General features: G+C 36.4%; 1 protein-coding gene across 1 annotated transcript in view; it reads left to right on the top strand.

Moving 5' to 3' along the window:
• Positions 1-22131, top strand: part of LOC149571056 (glycosyltransferase BC10-like) — a 72990-nt gene extending 50859 nt beyond the window's left edge. Inside the window, exon 11 of the mRNA XM_089812627.1 lies at positions 21750-22131. Within this exon, the coding sequence (XP_089668753.1) occupies positions 21750-21878 (129 nt within the window). The 3' untranslated portion in view covers positions 21879-22131. The remainder of the gene's footprint in view (positions 1-21749) is intronic.
• Positions 22132-22361: the final 230 nt, after the last annotated feature.

Here is a 22361-nt window from a genome sequence, read left to right on the forward strand (position 1 = left end):
TTTAAGCATCAAAACCTATTTGACTAATAACTCACCATCCATACCTCCATAACATCTCTGTGATGATTCCATTGCCTGCAATAATGTCAACTTCCAATAGCATGATTAGAAACATAACAATGCCATAGTCCTCGAAAACCTGGAACACATTTCATTGTAACAACCTTAGTACTTTCAACATCAATGAAGATCATTTACCAACTTCCTATATGGTTCATGAGTCCAGAATTCAAACCAAAATAAACTTGAGTTTTTCCATTTTTTATGACTACCCTTGTTATGATAGTTTTGATAGTACTGCACTCTCGTGCCCCTCATTTATAAACCAAACATATTTAGGAAGATTACTTCGGCGAGAATGTGCAAAATTAGGTTTTCTCCAACATTTCCAAAAATTGTAAAGATCCAACGATTCAATAAAGAATTATCCCCCCCAACTAAATTTTACCGTTAAACAAATCTCAAAAAATACCATGTTATTGATTCTAGGACATCAAATTGCTCACATGTGCCATAATCATTCAATCCCAAACCTAATGTATATTAAAGTGCTTTGAATCTACATTGAAATGAATCATGAAATACAACTTTCTTTTGGTTCATTTATGAGATATTTGTAAACCTTTACAAACTACTCTATGATGAGGGCTTTATGACTATTTTCACATAAACCATCATATCTCATCCATTTCATCATGAAAGATTGCCAAACTCTGATAGAAAAGGAAGTTATTTCATTACCTTACCTAATAATAATACACCATTTTCAAGCCGTACAAGGCCTGGAAGGAGAGGAAAAAACTGTCTAGGAACTATAAAGCAAGAGATTTAAATTATCAAACTTGATCAAAATGTACTCATTTTTACTGGTTTGGATGGACATTACATCACTTAAATAGTTGTTCCCATTTTTGGGAATGTTCATAACTACCCCTTAACCATTTTTATATCTCCCAAGTTGCATTTTTGAACATTCTTGCATTACAACTTTTTCATTTCATATTTATAACTTTCACATTTTGACACAAATGGACCCTAAACTTTTGATGAGTACCCTTAATACATCAATATGGCTAAAAAACAACATATTGAACCATTTTCACCTCTCATTGGGTCTTTTTGCTAATGTTGACCCTATTGACCAAGATTGTTGACCCTATTGACCAAGATTAATTAATTAGGACCTTAAGAGCACAACTTTGACAACTTTGTATAAATGGCTTTATTTAGCATTATATTTGATTCAAATAGACTCAAAACATATTGAAATGACCTTAAGGACTTGCAAATTGCTCATGACATCATGATTATCCTTCTTGAACTTCTAGGTGTGCTCCTATGCTAGGTGATTGTGTACCATTTAGACCTTCAACTCCAAACGAAATTTTTTATAGCTGGGTTGGAGTAGCTCCTTCCTCTCGTTGCCAGCTCTGAAGAGAATAAATTACCCTTTGCTGCCACATAGTTTTGATGTTCAGCCACAATGAGGTCTCTCTCCTCAATCTCAGGTATCATCCTTTGAATGCATGCAGTGAGGCACTTCAAGACCTCTCCATTAGGATCCGTATAAGAATCATCAAACCTAAAATGAGGGCTAAGGAAGTACCATACTACATGAATGGGTTAGTCTGATTGTTCCACCTCCTATTAATAATTTTCCAAATGGGATCAAATTTGAGTCTATTTGCCTTATAGTAAAATTTTATTGACTCCTTGGCCCTATCCATGGCCTCGTAAAGATATCCTTGTTGGAAAGATTCAAGACTATGCTAAGTTACTGAGAGGGGAGGGGTGAATCAGTAACTTCTAAAACTTTAACAATTTCAATTCTTAATTCAATAATCCAATTAGCATTTAGTTCATCACATCTGATCTAATTGTATGCAAGAGAAATTGAAAACATGAAAGCATTCATAACAGTTTGACACAAAGATTTGGTGACCCAGAAACCTTCCAAATAGAAAGTAAAACTGGGGTGGGAATGATACCCACAAACTTCAATGCTGTAGTATAAAGTTAGCTTGTTAAAGCTTACATTGATCACTTTTGATGATCTGCCCTGTTAGGAGCAAAAAGGACTGCTAGGTGCACCTTGTGAGAGGATTTTCAAACATACAAAGAAGTATGCACTCGGTAAAGAGATTTATGAAAGACTGTTAGGTCTACCTTGTTAAAGGATTTTGACTGATCCACCTGTTAGGGTGAAGCAGTAGTAGATCTCTGATTTGCAACTTGGTTTGTTGAATGAGATTTCTTTGTGTACCGATCACCTTTTTGTGGTAGATATGTCTCTGTTGCTCCTTATGCTGTTATGGCCTTTACAATTCGCTCTTCTTCTGCTTTATTCAAATTGCATTTGATTACATTGCATAACTTACACACTCGCATACTTGATATGGTACAATACATTACATATATATACCAATCCAATTTACATAATTACAAAGTCAGCCATCATACAAGTTAACACAAATATTACAAAGTCGGCCCACATGAAGACACTCGGGTTTTGATAGAGGACATCCATTGTCATTGCTCGGCATCGTCATGCACTTGATAGACGTAGAAGCTCGGTCCATACTGATCACTTCTAAGTAGTCTTGAACTTGGTCTGCACTGGTGACTCGGTAGATATTATGCAACTTGGCTTAAACTGAATCACTTGTTTACCATGGCAATACTTGGTAAACACTATCACCTAGAGCTCGGTATAAATTGAATCATTTGGTTAACATAGAATGACTCAGTTAGCACTGGATTTGCATCACATGAATTGTGAGCTTGGTAAACACTAGACTGCTTGGTAACCACCAATAAACTTGGCATCAACTGAAATGCACAGTTTAACTGAATCTACTTGGTAACCATTGGGACTTGTCCAAAGGACTCGGTAGCAACTAAAATGCTTGGCAAACATTGTAAACTGTACAATGAGCTCGGTAACTGTAATGACCCGTACCAATAGGCCACTAAACAAACCCTAGATTTAACACACTGCTAAAATATATTGCTGAAATAAAATTAATAATAGTGCCAATATATTCATTCAATGAAAACCAAATGTTTTTACAAATGATATGGCAAATTTCAGCACCAAAACATTATGACATAGCACATTACAGAGAAACCCTAATTGGCTGTATACAATTGAGAACTTGTTGCAACTACAGATTGAAAAGAAGAACCTGGATTGATCAAATATTGAAGACTGACTGCTGAAGATGATATGGTCAAAGTGCAACTCCAATTGAAACTCCAAATCAGCAATTAAGCACAAATGAAAGGATTGAAATATCCTTCCCACAGCTGCAATGATTCAGGTGATCTCTCACACCCTCAAAATTGCGTACCAATTGAGAGTTTTCGTTCTCAATGGCCAATTGTGACTATTTGTAGAAACCCTAGGCTCCACAACGCACATAAGCAAAAATCAATAATAAATCTCGATGATAGGCAATGAGCCCTCAATGTCTATTTATTCTTTTTTCTTTGATAGGTCGGCCTCCCTTTTTAATTTTTCCATCGCTTCTTCCAGCAACCTCTAGAAGCTTTTTTTAATTTCATTTATAAAGTTACCTTGTAATATATATATTTTTAATTGATAACCTTATAATTAATTCCTCCCAAAAAATTAAAAAAAATGGGACATTATAGTAACCATATACAATCTGAATAAGTGTGTCACTAATAACAAACTTGACTGATATGTCAACAATCTCCCCCTTTGGAATTAGTGACAAAAACACTTATCAGCCAAAACTGAATACCTTATATCCATCACCACGTGATACTGGCTCGGTAGAGTATACTGTTTTTGAGATTTTTCAAAATTGGTTTTGTAAGTATACTATACCTCTTTTTGCTATATAGAACATGTCTTTCTGTTCATTTCTTATTTATTGCAAGTTCTCCCCCGTAGCATATTTCTCCCCCATATTGTCTTTAGTCTTTCTCCTCGTACTATGTGTCTCTCTCCAGTATAACATGTCTTTCTATTCATTCTCCTCATACTATGTGTCTCTCTCCCCCTTTTTGACAGTAATGCCAAAGATTTATTCTATTTTATTTACATAGAAACACCAAAATGAGATAAAAATTTAGAATTTACCTTGAGAATGATTGGACGATTGGGTTGGCATTGGTGGTCACAATCAAGCTTGCTAATGCTGTCTCCACACATGATGTTGTTGGCAGTAACTTGCTTGGAGTGTGAGGAAGTGAGGCAACGACTGCTATAGGTATCTTTATTGGGTCAGTCTCCTCATCATTTGGCTTTGCTTCCTCGGTAGCCTCTTGTCCTTGATCCTCTTCATCTTCTTCATTGTCAAAGTGAGTTACTTCAACATTCTCTTCATCGTCCTCCTTATCTTCTTTATCATCATCATCTTTGACATTGACTGGAAAATCACTTGGTTTATGTAACAAATAAATATTCTTCCAAGTGTTTGTTGCGTTCCTAACAACATGCTCAATGTCCTTAGTCAAAACTAGACAAGTATTAAACTTTAGAGTCAATTTTTCTTGGTTTTTTCTTCAATGACTTTTTTACCTCAGCATATGATATGCTTGGTAAATAACTGCCTCAAGGTTTGCCCATATATGTCTTTGACAGTTTGTATAGCAAAATCCCATCTTGGCTTTATCTTTTCCAATAACTCACTAGAAACTTGAGAAGTGAGCTGATCTAGTGAGTATTTCCACTTACCCATTTTATTCAACACCAGGTCTTCAATCTGCTTCTGCTCCTCTGCTGTCCTAATCTCATATTTTAATGATTTGAAAATTGTTAAGCCTGCCTTTGCTTTTGGATCTTTTAGTCTGTCTTGGAAGGTGGGTGGAGGTTTTCTAAATACCAGTGTTACGGGACTCGGACTCGCCTCTGACTCGGAAAGGTCAAAATTCGACTCGGACTCGGACTCAGACTCGGCGACCGGACTCGGCAAGGACTCGGAAAATTGAAAAACTCATGAAATCCAAAGATTTTTAAAGATTTAAAGATTGTTTCTTGTATTTTTTAGTCAATTAACATCAAATACACAATAATTGATATAAATAGAACCTACTTAATACACATACACAATTTTGCATAGATCACATTAGTATAAAAGCGAATTTTTGAAGGAAAAAAACTGAATAACCACAATATAAAGTTATAAACTATAAAGTAATAAACATAGTGTCACTCCAATATCAAAGACTCAAATGTCTACAACATTCATGGATTACAAAATCCATGGTATCAAATTCAAAGGTTCAAAATATATTTCAAAATAACAACTAGAGCCATCCTCTATGTCCTCATACGAGTGCGCCTAAGATAAGTCATGGAAGACTCTAGAGCCATCCTCTCTGCTTGTGTCTGAGGCTGACCCTGAACCTCCTCCTCATCCTCATCATCATCATCCTCCTCACGCACATAATACTCGTCATCAGCCTAGGATCCATCACTCCTAGCCTCAGGGTCCACCCTGTCTCCTCATGCTCTAGCCTCCTCAACTGCCATCGCTACTGCCTCAACCTCTCAATCCACCTGATCTACCCACTCCACATCTTCATCATTGAAGACAAGATCATCCACCTCTGTGTTCCACTTTGCATGAGGATCAACATTCTCTAATACAATCGGAGTTGTATTGGTGCTAAGGATCTGTCTATGGCGAAGGCGAAGGCGAAGGTTGTAGTGAACAAAGACAAGATCATTTAATTTTTGCACTGTCAACCTATTGCGCTTCTTTGAGTGTATGTGCTCAAAAAGACTCCAATTACGTTCGCATCTTGATGCACTAGATGGCTGGCTCAAGATGCGAATCGCAATCCTCTGTAAATTTGGCATCTTTGTGCCAAACATCTCCCCCCATGCATCTGAAACAAGAAATTTTTGAATCATATCAATAACTTTGAATTTATCAAATTAAGATGGTAATAGAATTATTATTAGAACTTAGGATGTAGAATCAAAGATTTTTAGTGTTTACCAGGCATCAATGCTGTCCTATTTCTTTTGCACAACTCTCGTGCAAATAAGTCCCCTTGAGCTTTCTTAAATAGCTCAATCTCACGGATTATATCTGTGCTAACTGCTGAATTAGGTGACATTCTCTTTATAACATCGTAGAGGCTGCTCCACACCTCATCATCAGCCTTGAAATGTGGGTTGAACTGGTATGCTGGATTAAGGAAGTAGGTCGCTGCATGTATAGGCCTGTGAAGTAGATTGTGCCATCGTCTATCAATGACATCTCATATAGGCCCATACCTATCTCGATTCCCTGCAAAAAAAGTGCGAATGGCCTCCTTCACCCTATCCATGCCCTCATAAATGTAGCCCATTGAGGGCTTCTCTCCATCAGCGGTTCGTAGGAGAACAATAAGCGGCTTTACAAACTGCAAACATTATGAAAGTTGGAAAAGAAATAATCAGCTTTAAGTTTTTTCTTTAAAAAATGAACAATAATTTATAACATAATTTCATAAACAAAATAAAGTTGAAATAAGGACAAAAAGGAAAATTACCGTCACAATATCAGCAATAGGTGTCCAAAAAGAGGGCTCGTCAAAAATATGATCAGCTACAGCAATCCCTGCAGTGGTCTTTGCATATGAGGATGCAAGCCACTCCTCGCTAACAAACATACGTTTCAAACCTCCTTTTGAATCAAGCAAGGATTTCAATGTGAGGAAGTTGGTTGCAAATCTAGTGACCCCTGGACGAGACAACTCCCTTTGCTCATTGTGTTTCCTCATGAGGTTGAGGACCCGTGTATGATTATATATGAATTTGCATACACTCTTTCCTCGCTCTATAACTGTTTTGATCCAAGGGAGTTTACCAAGATCCTCTAACATGAGGTCAATGCAATGAGCGGCACAATGGGTCCAAAATAGGTGAGGGTGTCTCTCCATAAGAAGCTTTCCTGCAGCAACATAATTTGCTGCATTATCAGTAACTATTTGCACCACATTCTCCTCACCTACATCCTTTATCACTTCATCCATTATCCCACAAAGATATTCAACATTCTTTGTTTTTCTCGAGGCATCAATGGATTTCAAAAAAACCGTGGCACCTAAAGAAAAAAAAACAAATTAGTATAATGATTAATGATGAATCATAATTTATAAATTCAAAATTTATAAACTTAATCACTTAAGTACAAGTTCTACTTCTAAATTTTTAATGTCTAAGACTCTAAGTACAATTACAGTTTACCTGAAACAAGAAAGTTGAGGAGTGTTCTACTCCTTCTATTAGTCCAACCATCAGTCATGATGGTGCAACCTTTTTTCTTCCACACCTCACGCTGCTCCGTGATTTCAACTTGTACATCAGCCACCCTTTGGTTCAAAATAGGGCCTCCTAGCTCTTCAGCACTAGGGGCTTTGAACCTCGGACCACAAACAGCAACAGCATCGATTCCAATTTGCCAATAAGGGGATCTAAAACAAATAGAATAAAATTTAAAGTTAAACAAATTAGTATATTATAAATAAATTTGAAAACAAAATACAAATTAAAATAAACAAAATAAACATATTATTGAAAGTTGAAAGTTGAAAGCTGAATCTTTAACTTTGAAAGCAAGAGAAGGCTTAAATTTAAATTTACATGAATAATTACCTTGCTGCATTGAATGAAATGTTGTTGTAGATGAAGAAGTCCCCAAGTGCTAATTTTGCATAATCATGTTTATGCTTGTTCCAACCCATGCCCTCAAGCGATGGCTGTGAACCTGGAGCCGTGCGTGGAGCAAACATAGAATCAAGTGTCGATTTTTGCTTACGAGGCCCAATGCTCACACTCGTAGAAGCAGTGGTATCCGTAGGTGGAGCAGTGGATAATGGAGAGCGAAAACTAGAAGACCCCTGGTGGGCTCCAGCTAGTTGTGCCACTTCTTCATGTTGCTTCTTTTTCAATTCTTTTTGCTTCATTTTTTCCTCTAGAAGAGTTTGGATGTCTCGCATAACATCTTGGGGTACATTTTTGCATTTTTTAGCATCATGTCTAGGTATATGTGCTAGGTGATACTTCAATCTATTTATTCCTCCCCCATTATATACCACACCACAATGCAAACATGTAACGACTCCTTTTTTGTGCCCCGGGATGGCATGTTTCCAAGCCCTATCCCTTGCTATTGCACTTGGGTCTGCATTAGGGTTAAATGGAGGCCTATTTCCACTTCCCTCACCTTGTTGTTGAGACATTATATCAAATTTCAGTAAGTTACTGTTCGCTGTCAGCCTGCTGCAATATGAATGTAAACAAAATGAGAAGTAAAAAAATAGTAGATTAGTAGTAGAGAGTAGAGACCAAACAAATTTAAACAAAATGAGAAGTGAAAATACTTAAAAAATATGAATGTAAAAGTTTAAAACATAGTATAAAACAACACAAAGAAATGCAACAACAACTTGTAGCTTACCTCTTCAAATTTGCACAAACAATGGAAATGCAAGTTTGTAGAAACCTCCTCCAAATGCTCCCTCAAACTCCTCTCAATGCTTTAATGCAAGCTAGAAAGATGCACAAACCATTAGCAATCAATACGGGAGAGCAAACCGGTTTGTTGATTTCTCTCTCAAAATTCCAATATTCTTCTCTAACTCTTTCCTCTCTCTTGTGAGCACAAACAAATGGTGGAATGACCTTTTTAGGTCAATAACATGTTATACAAACTAAAAAAATCCAATTAAACAAAGCATTTTATGTTTTTTTTGCCTTTTTACTTGTTACCCGCCGGCAAGAGTCCTGGCATCGGGACTCGCCGAGTCATGCGAGTCCATGGACTTGCCGAGTCAGACTGGACTCGGACAGGACTCGGCAGAGTCCTAGTCAAGAGGCAGTTTGCCTCGGAAAGGTGGACTCTGCCTCTGACTCGTCGAGTTCGAGGCTGACTCGGCGAGTCCCGTTACACTGCTAAATACAATGTCTCCTCCTTCCTTGTCAGAGTTCTTCCTTGAAGATCTCCTTGTGAAAATTGCAGTGGATGGCTTTGCTGGCTTGGTGATAATCACTTTGCCTTTCTTCTTTAGTGGTTCTTCTTTCTCAAATTCTTCCTCATCCTTTGCTTCCTCACTTTGCTTATCCTCACCTTTTCCTTCAGTTAACAAGAGAGGTGTACTTGATTTCAGCTTTGCAATCCTTCTCTTTCCTTTGTTGACCACCTGAGGGAGCCTTATTTCAAGTTCAATCTTGGCCTTTGCTTCATCATACGTTCCAAAGTATGCAGCCTTAGGATCAATTGGTTCATTGATAAGAGGTTTAGTGATATCCTTTGTTTCATCAGTGTTAACCTCATAACCAAGAGGTTTTACCCACGCAATTATAGGCCTAATTGCCTGAATGTACACTTTGTCACTGTCCACCATGAAGCATACATCATCCTTACAGTCTTCAACTAGCTTCTTGGGAATTTTGAACCTATTGTTCATTTTCTTCGTAAATACATCAAAATAGTTGTCCATGATACTGTTGTAGTTCTCACCCATCTCGACAATATACTCATTTATCTGACAAAGCACAGGCACATCTTTTCTCCATACTATAGTGCCTTTAGAGGGAAATAATTTCTGTACATAAAATAATAGGCAAGTTAACAAAGAACCGAACTTACATGGATTGTTCTTTGATGTTCTTATGCTTTCCATGTTCTTGTTGAACTGTCTCAGCAATAGGTCGGCAAGGTCATATGATAAATTGTTCTTAACCACCTTGTATGCCAAGTCCACGACTTCACATTACACACTATTTAGTCTGCTTGAACTGTATATCTTTTGTGCAATAATTTGAATACCAAACTTTAATTCCATGTTAGAAACATTGCTAATTTTCGTTCCTCTTCCATCCCATTTAGCTAGGGTTTTCTTTTCCAATTTTGCCTGACCTAGGGTTTTTGTCGTCTTGGCTTTGGCTAGCATTGGGAGGCCAGTGATTCGATGAATCATCTTCTTAGTTATCAGAATTGGTTGCTCTAGCTATAGCTGCCCATTATGCACTAGACTGAGGATAAACTTAATCCATTTGATTTGAAATTCACAGGGCATATGAAGGATATGTGTCAACCCTTTGGTTTCTAGATGTTGATGCTCAGGTTTTAGGACTCCATTCACACATAGCTGACCTAGGGCATCCTCCATTTCTAGTGTACCAATCTCTTGAATAACGCATTTGAAGTGAGTGTGAATATCATTGATAAGAACTACCTTCGGAGGGATTTGGGATTGCACACCGCTTGGATCTAGGGTTTCGGCAATTGCAGGAGTGAGCTTGAAATTTGGTGCTTTTCACTCAACTCCACGAACCAACATGTCAGATCCTTGCTTAACCTTGCTGCTGCTGGATGCCATTTTCACTCAGTAGATTGAGAGAATTCAAAAACATTCGTTGGAAATTTGTTCTAATTGCTTTGGTCGCTTTGAAGATTGCACTTTCACAATAGCACTTGTAATTTCACGGTAGGAAATGACTTTGATTCCATGCCTTTTGTTGAAATTTTGCCATTAATGCTCGTTACAAAAGTAGATATGTTACAGACTGTCATCCACTACTTGGCATTGGTCACTCGGCGACATCTTCACAACTTGTAACCATATGAATCTTCATTACTCCCGACCTCGCTTGGTAAAGTCTATGACCTGACCTCACTTGGTAGAGAAGTAACTTGGTAGACATTAGTACCCATATTACTCTGTGATCCCTTTGTATCCTGAATACAGATTTGGATCTTTGTCACCTTTCAATTGGAACTGATTTGGATGCCATCTTTGATAGCCTAGTTCCAGTTCTCTTTTGAGAACGTTAATTAGAAATGGTAGAGTCACCCAATTCTTGAGTGACTTGACCATCATTGCTTGGACCAGTATCCTCGGTAGACTTAGGAATCCATTGCTATCTCATCTGCTTTCAGATGTTATCAACTTTTGCCTTCTTTTCATCTTCAATTCTACTAGTATTCATACAGTTCTTGGCAAGATGACCAAGTTCTGTACAAATAAAACATCTTTTGGTGGTATCTCTTTTCCTCATATGATATTTAACACAATTCATACCAATGTGTCCAAATTCTCCACAGTAATGACATCTACACTAGGTATTGTAATCCCAACCAAATATAGCTTTCACAATTTGTTCTGTAGGATTCAGTGTCTTGGTTTTGCATTCTGATGCCTTGTGTCTATGTTTCTCACATTTATGACATTTGCCTTCAAATCTTGGTTTCTCTTTACATTCATTAGCCCAATGACCATGCTGATTGCAATTGTAGCACTTTCCATTGAATTTTGCTTTAACATTGCTCTAACATTTGTTTGATGTATGACCTATCTTACCACAGTGATTGCAAGTAGGTCTTTGATTCTTTTGAGCACCTTGTTTGGAGGATTCACCTTCTTCTTTATATCCAATTCCAGCTTTTCCTTTTTGTCTATAGAGATTTTGCTCATTCAATTGATTCATGTCTGCTTGGGATTTCATTGATTTGCCTTTCAGAGTTTAGATCATTCTGCAATCTTTCATTTTTAGATCTCAGGTTCATGATTTCTTCATTTGCATTGGTGAGCTGATTGATGAGGTCAGTTTGCTAAAAGGATAGATGTTGAATCTCATTGTCTTTTCCTTCCAATTCCGCTGTTGTTTTGTTTTTCTCTTCCATGGTTTCACTTAGCCTTACTGACTGGATTTCTTGTTCTCTTCTTAGTTTTCTCACTTCTTATTGCAGGGAACCATTCTTCTTTAGGAGTTCTTTGATTGCATCATTTGCTTCATCTGAGCTGCTTGAAGGATGAAAGTCTTCAATTCTTTCTTCAATGTAGAGATGATCATTCATTTGATTTGTAAGTTCATTTCTTCTTTTCAGGGATTGGGAGAGTTGCTCTTTTGCTTTCTTGAGTTGGGCAATGACCATTTCCAAATCCAACTTCTCATTGTCAATAGCTTTGTCAAGTCTGAATATCTCCATGGCCTTGATCTTTGCTCAAGCTGTTAAACTTTCTCCTGAGAACCACACAACTTTGATACCAATTGTTGGAAATATTCAAGACTATGCTAAGTTACTGAGAGGAGAAGGGTGAATCAGTAACTTCTAAAACTTCAACAATTTCAATTCTTAATTCAATAATCCAATTAGTATTTAGTTCATCACATCTAATCTAATTGCATGCAAGAGAAACTGAAAATATGAAAGCATTCATAACACTTTGACACAGATTTGGTGACCCAGAATCCTTCCAAATAGAAAGTAAAATTGGGGTGGGGATGATACCCACAAACTTCAATATTGCAGTATAAAGTTAGCCTATTAAAGCTTACATTGATCACTTCTGGTGATCTGCGCTGTTAGGAGCAAAAATGACTGCTAGGTCCACCTTGTGAGAGGATTTTCAAACATACAAAGAAGTATGCACTCGGTAAAGAGATTTATGAAAGACTGTTAGGTCTACCTTGTTAAAGGATTTTGACTGGTCCACTTGTTAGGATGAAGTAGTAGATCTCTGATCTGCAACTTGGTTTGTTGAATGAGATTCCTTTGTGTATTGATCACCTTTCTGTGATAGATATGTCTCTGTTGCTCCTTATGTTGTTATGGCCTTTACAATTCTCTCTTCTTCTATTTATTCAAATTGCATACGATTACATTGCACAACTTACACACTCGCATACTTGATATGGTACAATACATTAGATATATATACCAATCCAATTTACATAATTACAAAGTCGACCATCAGACAAGGTAACACAAATATTACAAAGTCGGCCCACATGAAGACACTTGTGTTCTGAAGATTGACTCGGTGAGGTTCTGATAGACGGCATCCACTGTCATTGCTTGGCATCGTCATGCACTCGATAGATGTAGAAGCTCGGTTCATACTGATCACTTCTAAGCTTAGTTACCGGATTCGTGCCCTAGAGGCCGGATCCGGATTCGGGTCCGATCCGGATCTAGATTCGTGCCTGGATTCGTGCAGATCCAGGCAGGATCCTTGTTTTACACAGTGGATTCGTTCGGATTCGTGGGCCATGAATCTTGACGAATCCACTGTGTAAAACAAGGATCCTGCCCGGATCTGCATGAATCCAGACACGAATCCTCAAAAGGATCCAGCATGAATCCTCAAGGATCGACAGGTTCAAGTGAGTCTAAATTATTTAATGACTTTTTTAAATATATTTTTTTGGCTTTCTAGTGCTAAAATGACCTTTTTATGCATTATATATACTAATAAATGAGAGAAATAAATAAATATATATATATATATATATATATATATATATATATATATATATATATATATATATATATATATATATATATATATATATATTACTAGTTGGGGCTTGGGCAAGATCAGTAATATATATATATATTCATGGATCCTCCACGAATCCTAATCGGGAAAAAAAAAAATCACGAATCCACGGATCCGATTCACGTGCTCGAATCAGATTCGTATCCCGAATCGATAACTAAGCTTCTAAGTCGTCTTGAACTTGGTCTGCACTAGTGACTCGGTTGATATTGTGCAACTTGGCTTAAACTGAATCACTTGTTTACCATGGTAATACTCGGTAAGCACTATCACCTTGAGCTTCGTATAAACTGAATCATTTGGTTAACACAAAATGGCTTAGTTAACACTGGATTCGCATCACATGAACTGTGAGCTTGGTAAACACTAGACTGCTCAATACCCACTAATAAACTCGACATCAACTAAAATGCACAGTTTACACTGCTGGTCTTCACATTCACTGAATCTGCTCGGTAACCACTGGGATTTGTCCAAAGGACTAGGTAGCAACTGAAATACTTGGCAAACACTGTAAATTGTACAATGAGCTTGGTAACCATATACAATATGAATAAGTGTCACTAATAACAAACTTGACTGATATGTCAAAAACCCCATTGGGTTTCGATCCTCATCTACCAAGCGCGAAACTCTAGCTAGGGGCTTAGACACCTACAATTAATGGAGTTAGTAAGTTATGAATTGATTACGAAAGACTTGAAACAATAATAATTAAAAATTCAAGTTACCTTCACAATCTCTGCAAACCCTTTGTGCAAAATGTTTGTCAAAGACTATGTATGTAACAAGCTCTCCTTCAACCTTCTTTGAATAAGGTGAATATAGCCATGCTCGACTCACAAACATTTGTTTCAAAGAAGCCAATGCACCAATATTTCTTTCCAAAGTCGAGAAAATAGCTGGAAATCTTGTGAAATTGGATCTCACCAAATCTTTCATATGAGTGTGCTTTCTCATGAAATGTAGAACTCTCAGGTGATTGTAGATATATTTTGTGATCTTGCACAACTTGAGTCACATAATTAGGTTTTCCAATGTCCTCCAAAAGGAGGTCCGAAAAAGTGTGGGGTTCCTTTCTTGGAGGATTTTACTTATTGCAACATGTTTCTGCATTATCTTTTTTGATTTGCACCATATTCTCTATTTCAACTTTTATGACAATGTTCTCCAACATTATTTCCAATATTTCTGCTTTATCCACCTCGTTGGAGGAAATAACTAATTTCAAGAGCACTACATTGTTCTTGCAAGCAACCAAAACATTAATAATGGTGCAATTTTTTGCTATCTATACACCCATAAAAAAATGGCGCAACCAATTTTTTTCCATTTTTTTTGGCCTCCCACTTCTTTTGCCATATCAACTGCATTTGTAAGCAACTTGCAAGCACAAAGTGAAACTAAGTATTAGTACATAATTTTGATTTAATAAACAAGAAATCTGAAAAAACAGTTAAAAACAAAATCAAGTAGACAATTTACTAACTTTCCACCCAAATCCTTGCGAGAAGGGGCCATGTGCTCTTCTCTTGAAACTATTGTTGCAGTCACCAAATTTAGCCAATAACGGCTGTTTACCACACTCAATGGGATGTTGACATACCAAGAATAAGCACATGCAATGTTTGTTTTCATATGTGCCTCTATGTTCCATCCAATGTGTTTAATGATAATTATGCTCTAGGTGTGTTCTTGGGCATGAAATAACTCCCTATAGGTTGTGTCCTTGATGGTGATGCAACAATAGGCACTCTTCTAGAGAAGCAAAAGTGGTAAGGAGGGGGATGCTTGTTTTGCATTTATGCGGGCCATAACAAAAGCTCACGATGCTCTTAGGTGCTTCTTCAATATCAATTGAAACAAGTTGAGATGGCTGCCTTCCTAGCTAATTTTGCCCTCCCCTGTTGCATTTTTTCTCTTCCCCAATTGCAAGCTTGACATTAACATATCTTTTTTTATCTCGTGGTTTTTTCACATTTCCTAGTATTATGCATGTCAATGCCTGCAAGGTGGTATTTGAGGCGGTTTATGTCTGCATGATTTAGTTTCTCAAATTTTATGCAACGCACTGTGATACTAAGAATGATTGGCCACTAATTCATGGACAGTGATGCTCCAATCCTTCATAGGCACACCTCCATGACTTACCTCTAGCACCTTTAGAACATGTGCTAAGAAATCCAGATGGGCCTGGTTCTAGTGGCCAATCATTCCTTGGATCTGCCATGCTGAATTAATAGTTAATTGGTGACTTGTACATAGGAAATGAAAACACAAAATTGATATTTTAGTCAAACAATTAAGCAAACCTTCTAAATTAGTCTCAATATTTTTAGAGAGAATTCATAGTTTAAAAAATAAAAAATTTACTACGGTTTGATTATTTGTAACAGCTAGAGATTCTTTGAAAAAATAGTGAACAATTCAATAAAACTTGTCAAAAATAGTGTCAAATCTTGTTCTAATGGCTCAAAATAAATTGTAACTATTTAGGAATGATTTTGTATTCATCTGGATGCAAGAAAAATAAATAGAATGTTTAAAAAAATACACTCAAACAAAATCAGAAAACCTATATGGGAATGTGATTTTTCTTCAAAAATTTCTTGAAATCAACTCAAATCCACTTTTAATTGGTTGAAATTAGTTATGAAGGGCTTGGAAGACTATTTCCTCCCTCACAACTGAAAGATCCCAAAAGGATCCTTTCACTGAACTTCTGTAAATTTTAATTAAAATAATAGAGTTTCCTGTGCTTTTCTTGTGGTCATAGAGAATTAGACGGAAGTTGCAGAAGTATTGTTTTAATTTCTTTTTTTTCCAGATATAAGTAAAACAATAACTAACAACAGCAACAAATAATATAATATTCAGTGAACCAGAATAGCTACAAATCGTACAGGGCAAGATATGTAATCAGTATGCTAGCAAAGGTGTTTACAAACAAAGAATGATGACACCAGCTGCAAGAATGGACCAGCCACACACCAAAGGGGCAGAGATGGGTGAAGTAAACCAACCAACAAATCACATGCCAGCTGAAAGGCAGTTGTACGGTTGCTATAGTCACACCAAGGCAGCAAGAAGATCCCAACGTGCCAAACAAGATCCTCAAAGTGCAATGCACAAGCACCCCCAAACGCTGAACTTAACAATCTTTGTCAACTATTGAAACAATATTGTAGAATGCTGCTGAAACCATCTATTGGAGTTTGCATCCCAATAGCCAGGCTCTAGGGTTTGCGTCCAGACCTCTAGAATCGCTCCTTAGAGGAAAATCGCAAATATCAAGAATGAAGATGTAAAAGATAATGAAAAAATGAGCCATCCAACATCTCCTTTTATCTCCCTCTCAAAGTCAATCGAACACTGAAGGGAGAATATGCCTCTCCCTTTATTATAAAATGACATCTTCTCAACTAAAAGGCTTCTATGTATAGGAAAAACACCCCTCTCCTCAAATAACATAACTATAGGTGCTTGAATGCCTCTGGATGATGAAAACAAGTTGTAATAATTCAAGACCTTTCCAATGAGCTATAAAACATAGGCTTGCCTGACCAGATGAAGCCAAAATCCCCTTATTACTCCAATTAGTTATATAAATAGCTTTATTTTAATTTATTTAAACGCAAACTTAGGAAATATTAAAATTATTTGCTTTTATTCAACTGGAAAGCCAAACCAACCAAATAATCAGTGAATAGGTCCTATCACCTACTTGTGATTGATACCGGGCAATGTGGGCCAAGTGGCAGTCCCATCCCTAGAAACTAGAGAATATACCATGTCACCTTGAAACTGAAACTGTATAATGGTCCTGAGGAGCCTCAAATATGATCAATGCCACAACCTACTAAATTTTAGGAAAATCCCTAAAATTAAGGAACTGCCCCGATTGGCTCTCAAACTGACTGCAGAACCAACTCTGGTCACTGAGTATCCAGTATGAGTCTCTATCCACCACTACCAGCCTACGAGACTCCAATAATAGGCCAACTCTCATGACTCTGCTAGTCAAACTAGAGAGGGGACATGACAACAACTAAATACACAAATTGAAAATATAAAAAACAAATCCGATTGCTATTTTTTTTCCTGTGTTTTTTTTTTTCCCAGCCGAACCGATACACAGGCTCACAATTTTTTTTCTTTTGCGAAAAACTTGGCTAGTTTAAGTCATAAAAACTCATAAAGACTTGGAGAGATTTTAAAACTTACTGATTACTCTTATGAGTAAGGGCCTGGTAACTATGGTGTTGACAAACCATGATCACAAAACCTTGGGTGAAAATAACCCATCTAAATTCCAGTTTCCAATTTAAGAGGCCACTGCACAAATAATTCACCTATTTACTGCATGCGCACATGCCTGATAAGCTTTGCTTACACTAGCTATGACCCAATGGAGAGTCATTTCAAACAGCACAAGAAGATTCTCAAAATCTTCTCAATATCCAAAATAGAGTTACAGCAATACAGAAACTTTCAAAGATGCAGATACAAGCGTTACAATACTCATATTGAGGAGGTAGCTATATACCAAAGTTTTAAACAAAACTTTTGCTGCTAAGTGCACTGAAAACCCTTTTGGCAAACTCGCATTGGAAATAGGAAGCCAATTTTTGCAGGAAACAAACCTAGAAAGTTTCAACAGAAAAGTCCATACGCATGACACTCTTGGAGTACTGTGGTTGCTTCCATAACTGACTGGGCGATTCAGCAATTGTTTGAAATATACTGGAAAACCACAATTTCAAAAGGTGAATATGATACTTAACATGATCATCTGGCTTCCCAAATTCGCAACAACATAATGCTAGGACCTACTAATGGATCATTGCTTAGTAATGCCCCAAACTCTGCAACTAAGATTTAATGGTGGCAAGAAGTAATATTTGTCTGCACTATAGCTTGTTGCATAACACATCCAATCACCATTAAGATTCTACTCCTAGAATTTCAAAATGACAGCTTTCAAATTTAAACAATAATGACCCATTTTCAAACAAAATCCAATTCCAATTCATTTTCTCTCAACTAAGTATTACAATAGAAAAATAGATACCATCTTATATACTTTTGCTGAGCAACAAAATGCACAAATGAAATCTGCAAACTCTTTCAAGTCTTGGTGAGTTCTCCATAATTCCAATGTGAACCTTAATCTCGCAAATGGATTTTTATGGCTACATTCTTTGAAATAATGATGATTAGTCTACCACCCAACCATGTGTATCAAAAGGCTTATCCCATTTGACTATGCAGACAAGCTCATGGCTAGCAATGTACCTTATTCATGGTTTTTTCAACACATGAATCACACAGAGTTCCAAAATGGATGACAATAGTAACACTGCGTTGGGTGGTTATCCAAAATGATTCCCTGCATCTCTTGTATTCAAGATGAGCAACTAAAGATATGTCACACTTTGACCTCCAATAGTTGATGAGCAAGGAGATTTACTACACAACCTGTAAAAGTCATGGTGAACAAAAGAAAACACTTCAAGCCTTCTACTTATTATCCATTCTACAAAATCTACACAGACTAAATAGTTTAATTCTCAAATTGCCTCTTGGGGGATTTAGTGAATACACATAAGCCTCTAGCAATATCCTATTCATAAATTTAATCATTTCTCAACTAATTTGATTTCACCCACAAGTTTCAACTCCAAAATAAATCATTTTCCAAGATGTATAAAGTGCATATTCTACCCAAACATCCATTATTGGAGCCTTTTTCAAGCGTTTAAGCAGACAAGGAAAAAGACATGGAAGCTTTCAATAGTCAGAGCCAGCAATTGGAGTCCTTACCATTCAAAAACATAAAATATAACATTTCAAACATACAAATGAATGCACATCCTTTTGAATTTGAATTTAAGAGAGAATACTCCAAGCAAAAGCTCCCAAGACTCCAAAGCTAAATTTTCTCCACACAAATCTCTTCCAAATCTCAAGAATTCATTTAAGGGTGGCACTAAAAAATCCTTCAAGCTTTCCAAATCAAGATATGCATAAGGAAAAGTCCTTTTCAAGATACAAGCAAACCAGTCCTCCTTGCATACTAACAATCTTATGAGATAAGATACATTTTCTTTCAAATCAAATATTATGACTTTGTACTTGCTTTTCAAGTCATCAAAACACCTGTTAACAAGTCAAAAATATTATGTCTGTATTTTAGGATAACATGAGGAAATTCTTTAATTTCTGAATAGTATTTACCATTTAATATTTGTTAATATACTAAATTTAAACTCATGTATATAACAAACCGTTTGCATATGCAAGGAAATGCAGTGATGCATATAGAATAGATACTCTCTATTGTTTTCATCAGAAAAGGGTCCTAGATTTTATGGCATTACGATAGATGGATTTTACAGGCATTGCCAACATGTGTCATTTCACATCATGGAGCACAACAGATACACTCAACAAATCCATGCCAACATCTTCAAAATTGACCAGTGTTGGTTTTACACTTGTAATCCTGCATGTTTAGGAGCACATCAAGCCTATCTATCACAGATATTATAAAGGCAGCAAGCACAACTTTACTCATGTAAAGCACATACATCACAAATTCCTAACATAATAATTGTACTACAATACAAATTCACTATTCCTAAACACAATCAAAACTATACACACACAGCATGATAAAATCACATGCAATCACCATCAACTAGCAATGCTGAATATTCAGGAAAAAGTGACTAAGGCCACATGGTGATAATAGAAACAATGAACTGAAAACTCCACTTAACCTAATCACACAATAGTCTCATTTGCCTCAAATAGTCATATTTTCATGTCGATATATACTGTGATCACCAAAATAGTTCAAAACATAAAATATATAAGCCAATGGAAAATTGTTCAACAAAGAATAAAGGCTCATCACTGGTGGGCTCTATTTTCATAACAAGTTGTGCTTCGTTAAACTTGAAATCAGCAACATGCGGTCTTTGCAAAATGTAGTGCCTGTTGGACCACAAGATTTGACTCAATTGTCTGCTCCGAGTTCAAATGGCTCTGAAAATTGCTTTTCAAAATGCAGAATCAAGTGATTTTCCAGGGATGTTCCTGCATCAAGGACTGGCCACAAGAGCAAGGAATGAGATACACTACTACCTTGTTTAGGATAAACCTTGCCTTATCTGATTCGGTTCCCTTTATAACAGTGTTGTGAGGGAGAAAAGATAGACTTAATGTTTATCCTGAAATCTTGGCTATTGTTTTTTGAAAGTTAGTTTGATTGTTGGCAACTGGTTATAATTTTGCTTCCTTTCATCATGCCATACACATCTAAAGTTTTGTATCCATCTGTTTTATATCGTAAATTTATGTTTCAAAGTGACCTACTAGAAATTTGGTTCTCTTAAAGGATCCTTCTAAATACCATTTGGATGAGAAGATAAATTAAACTATATGCTTTTCTACAGATTTTGTTGACAAATGATGGTCATACCTCAGAGAATCATCCTTTAAAAAAACTCCACACTAAATGAATGTGGTTGTCATAACGCCAGCTTTCTTGTGTAAATTTAGTTTTGATGATGATTTCTTTCTTGATTTAAGGACCATAAGTGTTTCTATTTGGGAATGTCTCGTGTTGATTTGTTTTTGAAGATTTGAAACACATGAGAATTTGCATCTCTTACCTTCTATTACGAGTTCACTTTTGCAATTGTCCATTGTGTTTGGTCATCTCTTTTCAATAATGCACCTTTGTAAAATTTCTTTCAAACCTTGACGATAAGCCCTCCAGATTAATTGTAGAAAATAAATGTAGTATTATGTGAATCCATTTCAAAGCATCATATAACATGTACTGTAGAAAAAAACAGCTCTCCTGTGATTCAATGAACTAGAGCAGTTTAGCTCAAGTTTAAACTAGGTACAAAACAACTTTCAGCTCTATAATTAGTTGCTTCTTGAGTTGATTGACTTTTCTGTTTAAGGCCAGAAACCTGATAGGGGCTGAATAAGCAACATCCAACATGTGTAATATCTGGTAATATACTGCTGGCATTGTTTCTGTCTTCTGTTATTGCCTTAGGTTGCTTGAAAATTGTAGGAATTATCTTATGAGGTTATTATTGTCATTTGCTTTCAGTGTACTTCAAGAATGTCGTAATAATTGTTGCTCATGGTAGAGTAGATCAGTGAAGAATATCACAAAAGCCTTTATGTATGTCTACGGTTGGTGTGAAGTCACAATAGAGTAAACTTTCTTAAGGGCCTATTTTGTTCACCCACATGGGGTTCTTTTATGACATCTCAAAATGTTATTGACGAACTATGATCCAATTTCGGGGGCATGCCAAACTTTTTATATTAATTTATTTGTTCAATTTGATTTCTGATGTTCTTATTCTCTTTAGTTTATCTATATGTGATCTTTTATTTCGCCTTTGCAGAAACAAATTAACAGACGTCCTTGCATGGTGAATGGGGAGCGGAGACCATGCTATTTATTTGCAAGAAAATTTATGCCAGATACTCTGGATATGTTGTTGGGAATTTTCCCGAACATTACAAATCCTTGACATGCTTTGTGTATACAAAAATGTGCCCCTCATATTTATATGGAAGAATTCTTGTGATTATTAAAGCATAGATGGGAAAGTAAATGTCCCACCTTCTATAAAGCCTTTTCTTTTGAGCTATTGATTTATTGTAAATTTTCCTTGTTTCTTATGCAAGTGTTCCTTTGTATAGGCTCCTTCTGTTCGGCACCTCAAAGTGTAGTAGATACAACAAATATCATAATTGAGAATGAAAATTCACACCAATTTACAAGATGGCATTTCCTATGGAATTAGTAGTGCAGTGCCGCATGACAGTGTTATCAGTGTACATCTGACCGATTTCCTAGTGTAGGCATGTCCCCCTAAGCAATTCTTTTTCACTATGTATTTTTTTGTCAACTTAATTTATATTTTGGAAGGGAATAAGTAATCCAGCTATTTATAACTTCATACGAATAGCGTTTTTTTCTTCTTTCTAGCTGTACTACCTGATCTTTCTTC

The sequence above is a fragment of the Cupressus sempervirens genome, chromosome 2 (genome assembly GCF_028749045.1).
Source record: "Cupressus sempervirens isolate cs-2001-9-10 chromosome 2, ASM2874904v1, whole genome shotgun sequence".
Lineage (NCBI taxonomy): Eukaryota > Viridiplantae > Streptophyta > Pinopsida > Cupressales > Cupressaceae > Cupressus > Cupressus sempervirens.